Below are 17,724 nucleotides of genomic sequence, written 5' to 3' on the forward strand. Positions count from 1 at the left end.
ACCAGGTTCAAGGGAAAGCAGGCCACAGCTGTGGTAATATACATCATGTCCTCTGTGTAAACTTGCAGACTAATAAATCTGAAACAAACACACTTTCACTAATTAAAGCCATATATATTAGATATATGTTCATATTGCATACACTGCTGTTTAAAAGTTTTAGATCAGTAAGATTTTTAATGTTTTTCAAAGACGTTTCTTACCAAGGCTGCATTTATTTGAACAGAAATACAGGAAAAAACAAAACAAAACATAATCTTGTGAAATATTATTATATTTTACTAACAACTAATAATTAATACTGTAAAATAAAATTTATTTATCTGATGTAAAGCTGAATTTTCATCATCCATTACTCTAGTCTTCAGTGTCATGATCCTTCAGAAACCTTTTTTTATTTTTTTTTTGGAACCTGATACTTTTTTCAAGATTCTTGGATGAATAACTAGTTAAAAGAACAACATTCATTCAAATTATAAATCTTTTTTAAAAATATATAAGTCTTTACCATCACATGTTATTGATTTAACATATTTATGCTAAATAATAATAATAATATATATATATATATATATATATATATATATATATATATGAAGATTATATATTTATATTAAGAGTTTTTATTTTTTATTTTTTGTTTTTATTCATTAAAGAATTCTAAAGCAAAACTGTTTCCAGCATTTTCTGAATGTTCACGTGACACTAAAAACTGGAGTAATGATGCTGAAAATTCAGCTTTGCATCACAGCAATAAATTTTGTTTTATTATATATAAGTATAAGTATAATACAGAAGTATAATAAAATAGTAAACCATTATTTTAAATTGTAATAATATTTCAGAATATTTTCTGTATTTTTGATCAAATAAATGCAAAATTGTTGAGCATAGGAGACTTCTTAAAAAAAAAAAAAAAAAAAACATTAAAACATCTTTCTGATCCCAAACGTTTGAATGATAGTGTATATCAAATGAGCATGGTTAAACTAGTACTTACCAAGAGTTTAACTAAAGGTTTATGGTCTTTTTTCGTGTTGTTTATGAATTCAAACAGATTCTGTCATATGGCGAGAATGACGACAGAATGACAAACGCGTTGCAAAAACCTGCAGTGGCAGCAGGGGCGTCACTAGGGCTAATCATTAGGGGCTCGAGCCCCGAAAGTTTTTACTCCAGCCCCGAATGTTTTTTGTATGGCCCTATATTTCCACGGAATTTGTCAAAGTTTGAATTAATTAATCAAAAGTTGGTCATTAAACTTAAATTAAGGCATAAATACATTAGTCACCTCATGAGCATTTCACTGTTTTTACTATTTGAGTAAAACAAGCGTCAAATATATACACAGAAATGTAAAGGTATTCACGGCAAGTCAGCAACCCGTCAAAATAAAAGTTTGGTTTAACTTTATTCATCATTCAGTATAAAGTACGTGCCTACTATTAGCCTTACTATTACTATTAATTAATAAAAATGAATACATTTTTTTTTCACACAATATTTCTTCCATGTTTTACATTTTAATAGTAAATCCCCTTTATTTGCCAAAAATAAAATATAATTTTCATTAAAAGATCAATTAAATCTATATTTTATACCTTCATCTGATAACCAGAAAAATACACAATACAGAATTCCATATTGTAAAAATAAATAAAAGCTGTTTTTTATGCATTCAATTAAACAGACATGCTAAAACATATTTGGTAACAATAAAACGTAAAGTCAGAAAAAATAAAACATTTCATAGGGTCCTAAACATGTAATTTTCTTAACTTTTGATAAATTGATGGTAAATTGTATAAGATTCATGGTTTTAATTAAGTGCACATGATTAATTACATTTTGATTAATAAAATTAAATGTAACCATTAAAAAGAAGACTAGAAAAATGAAAACAGAAAACAGAATTTGAAAAAAATAAAAATAAAACGGAATTTGGGAAAAAAAAAATAGGGCCCTATTTTTGCATGCAACTATATATTTGTTACAGTTATAATTTTTTTCAAATGTATTATTTTATTTGTCTAAAATATTTTTGTAATGTTATAATTCTGTTATAATACTTTGATATGTTTGCTATTTGCAGTGATTACTATTTACTATTGTTAATAGTGTGACAAGGTCTTTAACCCCCGGTTTAATGCCCCCGGACCCACCTAGAAGGATCCAGGTTCAACCACTTGTGTCTAACAAAATCTTATGTGAGCATGATGTGAGCTCCCACCCACTACCACTAGCCCCTGATGTTTTGGCAATAGCCCCGGATGTTTTAAAATCCTGGAAACGCCCCTGAGTGGCAGTACAAAAAAAAAAAAAAAAAAAAAAAAAAAAAAAACTCAAGGGGGCGATAGAGTAATAATGGGAAGTTCGGATCATTTTACCGACTCGGACCTTTGAGTCTCGTTCAGCAAAATGAACGAATCTTTTTTCGAGTCATTTCGTTCATTTCGTTCATTTTAGCAAAATATAATTGAAATGTGACGTGTTACTTCCCTAACACATCTACTGCTTACACAAACATTGATTACACTACAAACAAGACAAAACTATAATGATATAAGAAACAGAAAATATTAATTCATTGTTCATAATTCATTGGGTCTTTAGTCTATGATTAGCTCAGCTCACCTCTTATCTGACAAGTTTTCGGGTTTGAGTCATTCGTTCATCACGTGACAGCCCCATAAGATGAACGAATGAGTCGAAACAGGTGAACTAATTCCAGTACAGAACCTAATCGGATGTTGCACATGCGCGACTGAACGAATCACTCCCCGACACGACTCGGAGAGTCAAAATGAACGAATCGTTCAAGAACGACCCATCACTACAGAGTTTAGGTACAGTAGTAGCCACGAACATGTTCACTGTTTAGTTTTCACTAGATTGCCACTTGAATATACCCTACTTGTTATTGCACATTTGTAATGAAGTTGCCATTTAGTACATTTAAAATATATTACCTTGAAATGGACTATCAAATAACACACTACAGTTAAAATTATAAACAAGCAGTGTTAGTCAACACTGCAAAATAAGTGCACTTCTTTAAAGCACGACAAAAGATTATAAAAAATGGCTTAATAATGACTTAAAATGTACTTTAAAGTAAAACATTTAATTTGACATTATTATATAGTGCACTTTTTTAAAGAGTCATGATAGTAAACTCTTTAAGAGGCCTTTTATTCCATTAATATCATATTAGCAAGTTTTTTGGTATTTTTAAATATACTTTTAAGATTTGAGGTAAACTACAAGTGCTCATTCAATAGGCCTACAGCTAAGCTTTTTCACACAGACATCTTGGACCTTCTGAAGTTTGTTTGATGGAAGAAAGTTGTGTAGGTTTGACACGTCAGACTTTTGGTGAGTTGAGGAGTAAAGGATTTAATTGCAGACTTAATAAAAAAAAAAAAAAAAAAAAAAAAAAAAAAAGAACGTAGTAGTAAAAACATAGTGAGACAAAAGCTATCAAAAAATGGAAAATGTTACAGCCCAACAGAAACCGCATGAAAACAAGTACTCAAAATGGGAATCACAAATTGTTACGAGGTTGATGAGGTTGACCTACGTTATTATCTCAGAGGCATTAACGATGAACAGCTTCTGTGTCCGTTTCTCAAAATCATTCATTTGATGCCACAAGATGGCGCCAGTGAGTCTTAGATAAACATAACTGAGTGGAATCAAGACATGCACCTATAGGACATTTAATTGTAATGTATAGCTAATATGAATGATAATATAATGCTTTAATACAATGTAATCTGACATGACAGAAAACAATAACCTCTCTAGAGCTTCATAAATCTATTTTCCTATAGATCCAAGTATAAAACTATCTCTTGTACAAATACACACCAAGAAGCAAGCAAATTATGAAATCAGGACCCAGACAGCATTCACCTCTGAGCCAGATGTGGAAGTCAGCCATAATTTCTGACCTACAGTAGACATGACATGAAACATGTGGGCCATATTTTTACCATGTGTGTTTTGCCCATAACTGGAGGGAATTGTGGAAATGTTTTTGTGGTTAACATTTGGTTTATATTTGGAAAAACAGATGTCTCTTGCTAAAATCATGCAAATTACCAATATATTTACCAATTTGTTATTGATTTGCTGGTACTAACTGCCTTTACAAGGTGTCTGCTACAAACTACAGTGGATGTTTTTAATATATGACTGTTTTGAAGTTCCTTCCTGTTGTGGCCTTGAGCATTTTAGTCAAATGAACTTTCAGTTATTATGTGAAACTCCACTTTGCTTTCACTGGAGCTAATAGCCCCTTCAAAAGCAGCACCAGAGTCCCGCTCGCTACAGTGGATCATTCTAGCACTGTAATTACCCTGGTACAGGAAGAGATGCTCTGACAGTCGGTATGTGCGAGCAGTGCCTGATGGGATATTTAATCACTCTGAAGAGGAACAGTAGTACATTGCCCACATGCTCGTGGCATTTCCAGACCCACCCAAGCAAAATAAAATATGAAGGTCAGAGCTGCTTCGTTGGTTTTTAGCAGCTGGACTCCATCTGTTGATGTAAATGAACCATAAAATAATGGACTGTACGTTGTCAGCAAGGTCACTTAGCAAAAATCTTGACAGCACAAGTTCTCTATTAAGCACAAGCTAATTCTCAATATATAAATATAAACCGTACAAATGTAATATTATATGAACTATTGATACTTGTTGCTAGCATCCTAACATCTAACATGATGTTGTTAACATATTGCTAGCTTGTTTTTGGCATGTTTACCATGTTGTTAGCATGCTTCTGGTATGATTAGAATTTTGCAAGAGTGTTTTAACACAATTAGCATGCTGTTAGTATGTTTCTGGAATGATTATCATGTTGCTATCATGTTTTAGCATGATTAACATGTTGCTAGCATCTTTTAGCTTTATTACCATGTTACCATTACCATGCTAACATGTTTCTAGTATGATAAGAATATTGTTAGCATGTCTCTAGCATGATTAGCATGTTACTAGCATGTTTTTAACATGAATAGCATGTTACCATGTTTCTAGCATGCTTCTAACCTGATTATCATGTTGCTATCATTTTTTATGATGATTTTAGCATGTTGCTAGTATAATTGTAGCATGATTAGCATGTTGTTTGCATTATTAGCATGTTACTGACATGTCCTTAGCACAATTACCATGTTAACATGTTTTAGCACAATTAACATGCTGTTAGCATGTTTCCAGCATGATAATCATGTTACTAGCATGTTTCTAACATAATTAACATGGTATGTTACCATGTGTCTAGCATGCTTCTAACATGATTATCATGTTGCTGGCATGATTAGCATGTTGTTAGCATTATTAGCATGTTGCAAACATGTTTTAACATGATTAGCATATTGTTAACATTTTATAGCATGATTAGCTTGTTGCTAGCAAGTTTATAACATGATTAGCATGTTGTTACTATGCTGTTAACATGATTATTATGTTGTTATTATGTTTTAGCATTATTATCATAGCATCTTTTTAACATGATAGCCATGTTGCTAGCATGTTTTTAACATGATTAACTTATTGCTAACATCTTTTTAACATGATTACCATGTTGCTAGCATGTTTGAAGCATGATTATCTTGTTAACATGTTTTAACATGATTAACATGTTGCTAACATCTTTTTAGCATGATTACCATGTTGCTATCCTGTTTCTAGCATGATTAGGATGTTGTTACCATGTTTCTAGCATGCTTCTAACATGATTAGAAGCTGACATTGCTAGCATGTTTTACCATGATTAGCATGTTGTTAACATATTTTAGCACGATTAACGTGTCGCTAACATGTTTCTTGCATGATTAGCATGTTGTTAGCATGATTAACATGTTGTTGCCTTGTTGCTAGCATTTTTTTTTACCATGATTAAAATGTTTCTAGCATGATTAGCATGTTGTTAGCATGGTCCTAAGATATTGAGCTTTGCTAGTGATAGACAGCTTAAACACTCTATAAGTCTTATTGTACAAATGGTTTGAGCCCCTCATCGACCTTTGACTCATGGACTGTTCAGTGTAATGTCTGTGCGTGTAGGAGGGGGCATCAGTGAGCAAACACACAGCAGGGTCGTGAGGTAGTGCTGTTGCTTTAACTAATCTCACCACAGTACATAGTTTGACTCACTTCCCCAGACACTGCCCCACCCCAGAGCTCCTGAGCTAAAGTTTGACACAGACTCCTCCACCGTTACGCGTCAGGACAGAAGAGCCATTCTCATCCCCACAGTCTGCTGATTTTCTGTCCATATCCACACACCTAGCAGAGAAGATCATTTCAGGTAAGAAGCCCTTCACAGTGTTGGATTTTGTTTACCACTACTCTTGCGTAATGGCTCTGCATTGCAAGCTTGTGTGCAGCTCACAAGGCTGAAACTGCTTCTAAGGTTTTGTTTTCTTTGAATTCTTTGAATTCTTTAAATTCTTTCCACCTCATCAACTTTTCGAATTTTGTTCAACTGATTGAATTCTTGGCATTCATATGGAAGCAACAAGTACAGTTTTCCCCTTTCTCAGTTACAAACTACTACTAACTTTTCTGTTCTGGAATCAGGAATGTGACTTGTCTAGTCTTGTTTGCAAGTAAGATAACTGGACTCTTAAAATCATTCAGTCTGAGAAAGGAGTCTTTGGAACGTTTTGACCAAGATTTTCAGAAACAAGTCCTCTGAACTGAGATTCATGCGGGTGTCATCTAACACTATATCTGGGGAAACAATGATTTGCTGCAAAATCTATTTCCTTAACAACAGCTTTTCTTATATAACTCAGTTTAGGTTTTTAAATGTTACAAATAGTAGGTGATGTCCAACATTAGTCTTCCTAATGCAGCATGGTGGATTTGTAGTTATGAATAATTAGAATTCTGAAATCACAGGAAGTGTGAAGTAGATTTAATCAGATTCAACTGAGACCACTGCCTAAAACAATTTCACAGTGTTATTATATAATGTCTAACTTCCTTGAGTCTCACTATGAACTGTCTATCAAACGTCTGTGGCAATGCACGTGTTTGCGACAGAGGGGAAATTGTCATATGGGAGCAAAAAAGGCTTGTGTGCTATAGTACAGAACGTTATCAGCATGTGCGGCTGTGTGCCGAGTCATGTCACTTCCCTCACATCCTTGACAACCCAACATGTTTGGAGTCAGGGGCCAGAGTTTGTGTTTAGACTGGAGACAGCAGAACTATGTAGGAATGTCTCAATTACAACCAACCACCCCTTTTATGGACAAAATCAATGAGACATTTCCCAGCAGTTACAGCAGATCAGACAGCATGATTCACTGTCATAAGTATACTGCTGGAGTTAATAACAGTTTACAACTCAGAACCCACACTGGTTCAGAAACCTTGATTTGGTTTGGTTTTGTTGATTTTGTGTGTCTCAGTCTCAATGCAGATTCTGGACAAAAAAATGATTTCTGTTTTGTGTTCCAACTGATTCCTGCTTTGTTTAGTGTCATTTCGTTTCATGTTGTTTCGTGACATTCCATGTCATTCTGCGTCTCAGTCTCACTGTAGTTTCTGGACACAACAAAACAACTGATTCCTGTTTCGTTTCATGTCATTTTGTGTCTCAGCCTCACTGTAGATTCTGTGCACAACAAAACAACTGATTCCTGTTTTGTTTAGTTTTGTTTGGTGTCGTTTCATGTCATTTTGTGTCTCAGCCTCATTGTAGATTCTGTGCACAACAAAACAACTGATTCCTGTTTCGTTTAGTTTTGTTTGGTGTCGTTTAAAGTCATTTTGTGTCTCAGTCTCATTGTAGATTCTGTGCACAACAAAACAACTGATTCCTGTTTCGTTTAGTTTTGTTTGGTGTCGTTTAAAGTCATTTTGTGTCTCAGTCTCACTGTAGATTCTGGGCACAACAAAACAACCGATTCCTGTTTCGTTTAGTTTTGTTTGGTGTCGTTTCATGTCATTTTGTGTCTCAGTCTCATTGTAGATTCTGTGCACAACAAAACAACTGATTCCTGTTTCGTTTTGTTTTGTTTGGTGTCGTTTAAACTCATTTTGTGTCTCAGTTTCATTGTAGATTCTGTGCACAACAAAACAACTGATTCCTGTTTCGTTTTGTTTTGTTTGGTGTCGTTTAAACTCATTTTGTGTCTCAGTTTCATTGTAGATTCTGTGCACAACAAAACAACTGATTCCTGTTTCATTTAGTTTTGTTTGGTGTCGTTTAAAGTCATTTCAAATCATGTTCCAACTGATTTGAAAACTGCTGTTATCAGACCACACCTTAAAAAAACATGTCTGGATCCAGAAGTCTTAGCAAACTACAGGCCCATCTCGAATCTTCCATTCCTTTCTAAAGTGTTGGAAAAGGTAGTTGCTGCACAACTTCAGATCCACTTAAAACAAAACAATTTGTTTGAGAAATTCCAGTCTGGTTTTCGTTCTGGCCATAGCACAGAAACGGCTCTGGTGAGGGTCACAAATGACCTGCGGATGGCGGCAGATGCTGGCTCTCCGTCTGTTCTTATCCTTTTGGATTTGACTGCAGCATTTGACACTGTAGATCACAACATCCTCCTGCATCGCTTACGTCACACTGTCTCTTTGTCTGATTCTGTTTATAACTGGTTTTTATCCTATCTAACTGGGAGAAAGGAATATGTGGCCTTGGGAGAGGTTAAATCCTTAACACACAATGTCACCTGTGGTGTTCCTCAAGGTTCAGTGCTTGGTCCCATTCTCTTCATATTATATATGCTCCCTCTTGGCCACATCATCAATCGACACGGAATATCATTTCATTGCTATGCTGATGACATTCAGCTTTACATCAAGACAAATTCAGACAATTCTGCTATCCTGTCTTCCTCTATCCTAACTGCATGTTTGGAGGAGGTAGAAAATTGGATGAGGCAGAATTTTCTTCAGTTGAACAGCTCTAAGACTGAAGCCATTCTAGTGGGCACTCCACAACAGGTTCAAACATCTGTTATTTCTAGTATTAATTTTTCTGGTCAAACTATTCCACTCTCAACATCAGCTATAAATTTAGGCATTAAAATGGACTCTCATCTAACATTTGAAGCTCATGTAAATCAATTGTGCAAGACTTCCTATTTCCATCTTAAGCACATTGCAAGACTTCGTCCTATGCTCACTCTGGCAGATGCGGAAAAGCTTGTTCATGCTTTTGTCTCCTCCAGACTGGACTACTGTAATGCTCTATTCATCGGATTATCCAGCAAGAGCTTGCAGAGACTGCAGTATATCCAGAACAGTGCTGCTAGGATTTTAATGAGAGTTCGCAAATATGACCATATTACACCCATCCTTAAAACACTACACTGGCTTCCTGTATCATCCAGGATTGTTTATAAGGTCACTCTTCTTACCCACCAGTGTGTCCATGGAAATGCCCCTTCATACCTCAAGGAGCTTCTTACTCCACAAACTACTGAACGTGGACTTCGTTCTGCTTCAACTTACTTGTTAAAAATTCCCAGGACTAAGTTGCGTACTATGGGGGATCGGGCCTTTTGCTCAGCTGCTCCATGTTTGTGGAATGCACTTCCTGAACATTTACGGACTCCACAATCAGTGGATGTTTTCAAACGAAGACTCAAAACCTATCTTTTTGGAAAAGCTTTTAAATTATTTTATTTCTATTTGCTTGTTACCTTGTAGCACTTTGGGATTCTGTATGAATATAAAGTGCGTTATAAATAAAATTTATTATTATTATTATTATATTTTGTGTCTCAGTCTCACTGTAGATTCTGGGCACAACAAAACAACTGATTCCTGTTTCGTTTAGTTTTGTGTTGTTTCATGTCATTTTGTGTCTCAGTCTCATTGTAGATTCTGCATAAAACAAAACAACTAATCACTGTTTCATTTAGTTTTGTGTCGTTTCATGTCATTTTGTGTCTCAGTCTCAATGCAGATTCTGGACAAAACAAAACTGATTTCTGTTTAACAATTTATTTTGCTTCATTTCGCTTCGTGTCTCAGTCTCATTGCAGATTCTGGACACAACAAAACAACTGATTCTTGCTTTGTGTCTCAAGCTGTGTGCAAAATCACTCAGTTGTTAATTTGTTCGCTAATACCTATAGTTTACCTGATACCTATGTAGTTTTTACTTACATGTACCTTATTTTAGAAAAAAATAAGAATAACAGTAACACTCACAGTGACTTTACATTGTAATTATACATACTTCCGCACCAGCTTTGTGGTTTCATCAATGGTATAGTATTAATTTGCTTTGTAATGCTTAATGTGGTCATAATACTGTCAAAGAATAAACATATATTTATTATTAATTGTTCATAATTTGATGTATTTCTTATAATATATCTTGAATCTTATAATATCTTGAAACTAGCCTGAGCTAGTATGACAATGGTCTTAGAGCGCCCTCAAGTTTACAACAACGCCACATCAGTAAATCAGTTAAAACATTAAACTGAGTTAATGCCTACATAATATATTTTAATATTAATAATGCATGAAGTAAATGTTAAAGCAGAAATAAGAAAAAAACGTAAACAGCATTTTGGAAAAAAAAAAAAAAGGATTGTGGGTATAAAGTAGTGAAGGAATATAGGGAATAAAGTTATTCACTCAGAATTCGGACAGCACTACAAAACAGCTGATACCGACATAGTGCACTAAATAGGGGATAGGGAGCGGTTTTGGACACAGCTTCAGTCTCAATGTACATCTGGACAAAACAAAAAACAACAAAAAAGAAAAGCTACTAATTTATTTTGTGTTGTTTTGTTTGCTGCTTTGTGCCACACTGTGGGTTCTTAATTGTTAAATTCTTATCAAGAATTTAAGCATTTAAGGACATATTAAATGAATTCCAGCTGCCCGGAGATCCATTGCAATAGTCTAACGAAGCGGGAGGCATATTTCAAGTTGTACTGGAATCACAACAAGTATGTGCTTGTGAAAGTCCAAATGTGCTTTTATTTCAGAACAACCTCGTTTCAGATTTCAGACATGCATTCTTCAACCTTAATGCCTTTTTTGGCATTGCATTTCTCTTGTGGTATGTCATCACTTTCATGTGAACTTCTCTTGTTTTTCTATGCTAAAGACCAACTACAGCATAATTACCTATAATTATAGTATTCACAGAACTTCAGGACTTCTCATTGACTTGAGTTGTCTATACTTTTATCCTACACCTACTCCTAAACTTTACACACATTTTCTAGATTTGAATTAAGACACTTTATCGTTTTTATTGTACGTAGCATTAGGATGTTCCCAAAAAGTAGGTGATTTCAGGTCAGGTCTGTGTGTGTGTTACAGGATGCCTCTTGGGGGTGGAAACAAATGTGGCTGCTGTCAAAAAACAGTGTACTTTGCAGAGGAAGTGCAGTGTGAAGGGCGGAGCTTCCACAGATCCTGCTTCCTGTGCAGTAAGTCTGGGTCATTTTCCTGTGCTGTCCAGTATCGTGACATGAGCAGTCAGTTCACACACAGTATCAGTAGGTCAATTGGTATAATGTTTACCAAGAGCAGACTCTTTTCATTAATAAGGATTAATATATAATTTGTCTGTTAATAATTATTCATCTTAGGTACAATGGCAAACTCAGCACTGAAATGAAAAATGTGTGCCAGAATGCTTTTAAATCTGTATTGGAGTAGCAAGCTGTCACAATTTGGTTGTTTCACATATGTATTACACATTAAAACGTTTGAAAAAGTACAAACGTTCGAGTGTGTGCAAATCGGGTCATAAAACTGAATTTTGCTGTTTACAAGTTAGAATAAAGCATTAGCATCAAGGTATTTTTTTTAACCTTGCAGTCATTATTATTTACCTTTTTCTTATAATTTAGCAGAAGCTAATTCTAATTATGGATTATGTTAATGGTGAATAGTCGCCACCATAGTCTATTGTCTAGATTGTTCTCTGGTGCCCTCTTTTGGTTGTCTCTATAAATAACTTTATGAAATATAATATTACCCTGCTTTGGGCCCTCAAAGGCTCTGCATTCCAGACAGACTGTCTGCAGGAAAAAAAAAAAAAAAAAAATCAAAAGCGCTTTTAATGAAAAATTTAAGCACAGAACCCTGCTGAGGTGTTCCTCTAGACAGACAAGACTTTATGATCACGAAATGCACAAAACTATTGGAGTATATTGATATAGCAAATTTTAGGGGAGAGAAATTGTACTTTTTTTTCCCTAATATAAAACTATGAAAAATATACTTATCTAAATAATATATTTGCTACGGTTTCAGATACCTATATTAGTTAAAGCAACATTTTTTTTTAATGTTTTTAAGATAAAATTTTAAAGCTGAAGGTCACTGCAGAACACTTTTATCTATGTATTTTGTTATATTTACACATCCTTATCGTTTCAGTGGTGTGCAGGAAAAATCTAGACAGCACTACCGTGGCTGTCCATGAGAATGAGATCTACTGCAAGGCCTGTTACGGCAAAAAATATGGGCCCAAGGGCTACGGATACGGCGCTGGCGCAGGAACTCTGAGCATGGACAAAGGAGAGTCACTGGGCATTAAACCCGTGGAGTAAGAATGCACTTAATTTGCATTTTGATTCTTAAAAATTGCTTCATATTTCACTCTTTTCGCATCTAGTCTCACAAGATTAGACTGTCAGCATACTGTCTAATTCACAGCCCATTCTGGCCAAGAACAGCACAGTTAGGTGGAAAGAAACCATTTGACCAAGATATAAAGCAACCAACCACAGTTTATCCTATTTTACACACTCATAGCAGAGCATCCACGCTGCTCTTAATGAAAATGAAGGTTAACCATGGCTGCAAAGCACAATTTTCAATAAATAATGAGTTAAATTTTGCTTTATTCCTCATACAAAGTTATCATGTGAGAACAGAAGTTTAACAGAAATATAGAGCAGAAGTTGTAAAGACCACTTTATGATGACGATATAGATTCTTTTCCCCCTTTTTTGGACTTTGACAGCTTTCCGTCCACTTTCATTTCATTGGAAAAGAGCAGCGTGAACATTCATCAAAACTACTTCTTTTGTGTTCCACATGAGAAAGAATGTCAAACCATCTTTGAACAGGTTTTAATGAACACAGTTTATAATTTGGGAGGAATTATTCCTTTAAAGATTTTTTGGGAGGAATCTAACAAACTGTGACCAATGTTCAGTATCTAACTCTCGTGTTGTGTCTTTTGATTGCAGGGCTCCAGATCACCAGCCAACCAATAACCCCAACACATCCAAATTCGCTCAAAAGTTTGGTGGCTCTGATGTTTGTCCACGGTGTAGCAAGGCCGTCTACGCAGCTGAAAAAGTCATAGGGGCAGGAAATGTAAGCCAAAAGCAGAAATGACAGGAGGAAATGCTGTCATGATGCACCAAAATTAACTAAGCCACTGCTTATGGTCCTGTAAGCTCTGAACATGGTGTCCACTGAGTGACTGTGGTCTTCTTTCTCTGCAGGCGTGGCACAGGGGTTGTTTCCGATGTGCAAAGTGTGGCAAGGGCCTAGAATCTACAACTTTAGCCGACAAGGATGGAGAAATCTTCTGCAAAGGCAGAGTATCCAATATTTACCTTTCTCTTTTGGTGATTCATGCTGAACAACCACCTAGAAAACACCCAGAAGTGCATAATGAACTAAATCCCATAGAACATGTTAGCAATGACAAAGCAAACAGGGCTGGGTTTACAATATTGATTAATTGATTCAAATCAATCTTCATTTTCATGAACCGATACTGAATCTAAAATCCAATGCTATGCTTTTTCTGCTGATGCATGAACAAAACTATACTTAACACCACTTGCAGCACACCTCCCATCCAATAATCTCAATAAGCTTTGTGAGTTGTTACTTTAGATATGACACAAAGTCTCCGCTTTTAAGTTCTGTCTACTTTATTACATATAGTTAAATAAGTCCACTTCCAGAACAACAATTTACAAATAATATACTCAACCCATTGTCATCCAAGATGTTCATGTCTTTCTTTCTTCAGTCGTAAAGAAATTATGTTTTTTGAGGAAGACATTTCAGCATTTCTCTTCATATAATGGACTGATATGGTGCCCAAATTTTGAACTTCCAAAATGTAGTTTAAATGCGACTTTAAACGATCCCAAATGCGATTGTAAACGATCCCAGCCGAGAAAGAAGGGTCTTATGTAGCATAACAATCGGTTATTTTAATAAAAAGAATACAATTTATATACTTTTTAATGCCAAACGCTCGTCTTGTCTTACTCTGCTTGGACTGTTATTGTTCGGGTTCATGACAGTCAGGGTATGTCGAAAAACTCCCATCTCATGTTCTCCCTCAACTTCGAAATCATCTTATATTGCCGTTTTACCTTTTGTTGTTAAGAGTGCTTGATCTTCTTTGCATGTTCACGTTGCAAAGACTGGGTTGGTACTTCTGGAGTGATGTAGGATGATTTTTAAATGATTTTTGAAGTTGAGGGAGAAAATACGATTGGAGTTTTTCCACATACCCTAACTGTCTTGAGCCAGAATACACAGAGTTTGTGGAGAGAAAGGCAAGACGAGCATTGAGCATGAGATTTAAAAGTATTTAAATTGTATTTTTTTTAATGAAAATAACCGATCGTTTCGCTAGATAAGACCCTTCTTCCTTGGCTGGGATCATTTATAACCGCATTTGGGATCGTCTGAAGCTGCATTTAAACTGCATTTTGGAAGTTCAAAATCGGGGCACCATATCAGTCCATTATATGGAGAAAAATGCTGAAATGTTTTCCTCAAAAAACATAATTTCTTTACGACTGAAGACAGAAAGACATAAACATCTTGAATGACAAGGGGGTGAGTACATTATATGTGAATCTTTGTTTTGGAAGTGGACTCCTCCTTTAAAGACTGTATTGGTTTGTGGCATGTTTAAACCACTAAATCCTAATGGAATATGGCCCAAAACACACTACTGGACAGGGTTGCCAGTTTTGTGTACCAAAACCAGCCCAAAGGCCAATCAAAAATGGCCCCAAAAAAGCCCACTGACGCCATCCAAATATCAAAACTCACCGTATGCCACTCCCATACCTAAAATACAGATTTTACAGTCACTTTTATATGTTAGACACAATTTCAACTTGAAAATCACTAGCAGTAATCATACACAGCCTTTTTTCCCCAGAAGAGCTCAAAGGCCCCTCCCTCACAAAACTCATAATTTCCCAGCTTTTTTATTGTATCATTATCATTATCATATATTTAAACTGCGGTGGAAAAAACCCCAACAACAACCCACAGCAATAGGTTACAAATAGCCCAATTCCGCAGAAAAAAAAAAAACATGAACTTGGCAACCCTGCTACTGGAAACCATTAGGTAATGGTTTTAATGGTTAACAGTTGATTTGAACATTGCTTTGCAGTGTTTCCACAACAAATACTGTTACAAAACATTACAACTTCTGTAATGGTTTCTATTATTTTATTCAGCAGGGAGTGTTGTAACTACAGAAAGACGTCAGTAAAACAGCTTGTAAACAGTATGGCATGTAACCTTATATTTACCTCAACTTGAGAAGCATTTTGCTAAATATATGCACTTTCTTACATATTCATTATATTTTTTACTTTGAAAAGCCACAATTTAAAAGCACAATATTTTGGATTAAAATATCCAAAAACCACTAGAACAGTTTGCTGACTTGTGTACTCACATTATCCCAAATGTTTCCAAGAATGTTTAAATCCAGAGAAATAAGCAATTTTAACTAGAGTAACGGACCATGTCCTTGCATCACCTGCAAATGATATCATACACCCTTGCTTTTCCTGTTTTATCTTGTAGAAAACACAGAAACCCCAAAGACACTTTAATATGTTATGCATTTTATTAGACGGGTGAGGAATGCACAGAGTAACATTATAACAGAACTTTCAACACACTCAAATGTATCTATTATGTTAAACAGCTCTGTTTTACATCACATACGTATGATCGAAAGGATGATCGGAAGGGATGAAAACTACAACTCCCATGATTCCACACACAATCACCGCTTCATCAAACTACATCTTTAGTTCTTTGTTTGTTTTGAATATGCGCCCTCTAGCGGCAAAAACTTGTACCCGATATACTAAATCCAAAAGAATTGAATCAGCTCAGTCAAGAGCTTGTGAATCAAACTGAACCAATCTGTGTCAGTCTTAACAGCAACACTTTGGAAACCACAGCCAACACAACTCCCATATTACGCACTTTGTAATTTGTAAAAGTCTCATTTTCATTTTGTGTTCTACACAGGTTGCTATGCCAAAAACTTTGGACCAAAGGGCTTTGGATACGGTCAAGGTGCTGGAGCGCTGTCACACACTCAATAGATCAGCATGACACACTTTTCCCCACGACCCCCAATCGTAAGCATCTGTAGAAGCACCTTAACACCTCCTGCTCGCGTGCGAGTGAGTGCATGTCAGTGTCTTTAAAAAGGAAAACAGTGTCAGCCAAGAAGGAAACTAGAATTTAAATGCTTAAACGAGACACATTCCACATTTCAACACATTCTACAAGACATCATGTCATTGTTTTAAACCCATAAACATCTCGTCTTAACTCACTGCCAAATGCTTGGAAGAACGTCAAGTATGCAAACAAAACATGGGATTAAAACTTAATCTGCTCACCTAAGATGATCACTTGAGTTTGCACAGATTTAGTGGAACCTGAGCTATGCTGTTACGTCAGTATTCCTCTGCTTAGATGTACTGCCTGTTCTTTAAAGAATCTGCTTACCCTTTTACTAGTTTGCCACTTGCTTGTTTGAGCTTTAATCACTGTAAAGAATGTTGTCTTCAGCTCTGTTCGAAGCATGAACAAATATCAAGTGCACTAAATTTATTTCACTATCAATGGAAAAATATCCAACATATGCATTCTGCATGTACTTTAAAAAAATGTTATAGAAGTAAATGTACAAATATGCACAACTTTGGTGTCTTTTTTGTGTCCATTAAACTGAATAATTGGTGAATGTAAATGTTTGAGAGATTTTTGTATTTATGATGGATGAATGTGCCTTGCACATAAGCAGAGCTAGTTTCAGTGTATATTTCTAGTAGAAGGCATTTCTTACGAATTATTCTTGATATCACACCAACAGCCCACATCCCATTCTGTACCTTTTTGCAGAAGAGCATGTTTTACCTGTTAGATGTTCATGTCTTTCTTTCTTCAGTCGTACAGAAATTATGTTGTTTCAAGGAAAACATTTCAGGATTTCTCTCCATGTAGTGGACTTCAATGGTGCCCCCAAGTTTAAATGGTTTAAATGCAGCTCTAAACAATCCCAGCCAAGGAAGAAGGGTCTTATCTAATAAAACGATTTGTTATTTTCTTTTTAGAAAATAACCAAACATTCCACTAGATAAGACCCTTCTTCCTCGGCTGGGAACCGTATAAAGCCGCATTTAAACTGCATTTTGGAAGTTAAAACTCAGGAGCACCATAGAAGTCCACTACATGGAGAGAAATCCTGAAATGTTTTCCTCAAAAAACATAATTTCTGTACAAATGAAGAAAGAAAGACATGAACATCTTGGATGACATGGGGGTAAATAAATTATCTGTCAATTTTTGTTCTGGGAGTGAACTTCTTTAAATGCAGCTTCAAAGGGCTCTAAACAATCCCAGCCAATGAAGAAGGGTCGTGTCCAGCGAAAGGATTGGTCATTTT

The 17,724-nt window shown here is 35.5% G+C and overlaps 1 protein-coding gene across 1 annotated transcript; it reads left to right on the forward strand.

Moving 5' to 3' along the window:
• The first annotated feature begins 6,145 nt into the window (after positions 1-6,145).
• csrp1a (cysteine and glycine-rich protein 1a) lies at positions 6,146-17,028 on the forward strand. Its single transcript, XM_051097069.1, has 6 exons — positions 6,146-6,324; positions 11,337-11,446; positions 12,405-12,573; positions 13,223-13,352; positions 13,484-13,577; positions 16,296-17,028. Exons 2-6 carry the CDS (start codon positions 11,338-11,340, stop codon positions 16,370-16,372), a joined length of 579 nt encoding a protein of 192 aa, XP_050953026.1. The 5' UTR covers positions 6,146-6,324; position 11,337; the 3' UTR covers positions 16,373-17,028.
• The last annotated feature ends 696 nt before the right edge of the window (positions 17,029-17,724 follow it).

This window comes from Labeo rohita, chromosome 23 (assembly GCF_022985175.1).
Source record: "Labeo rohita strain BAU-BD-2019 chromosome 23, IGBB_LRoh.1.0, whole genome shotgun sequence".
Taxonomy (NCBI): Eukaryota; Metazoa; Chordata; class Actinopteri; order Cypriniformes; family Cyprinidae; genus Labeo; species Labeo rohita.

Coding starts and splice junctions, on each gene's coding strand:
- csrp1a (XM_051097069.1), top strand. CDS start 11,338: ATGCCTCTTGGGGGTGGAAACAAATGTGGCTGCTGTCAAAAAACAGTG. Junction 11,447..12,404: donor CAGATCCTGCTTCCTGTGCA/GTAAGTCTGGGT, acceptor TTATCGTTTCAG/TGGTGTGCAGGAAAAATCTA. Junction 12,574..13,222: donor CTGGGCATTAAACCCGTGGA/GTAAGAATGCAC, acceptor TTTTGATTGCAG/GGCTCCAGATCACCAGCCAA.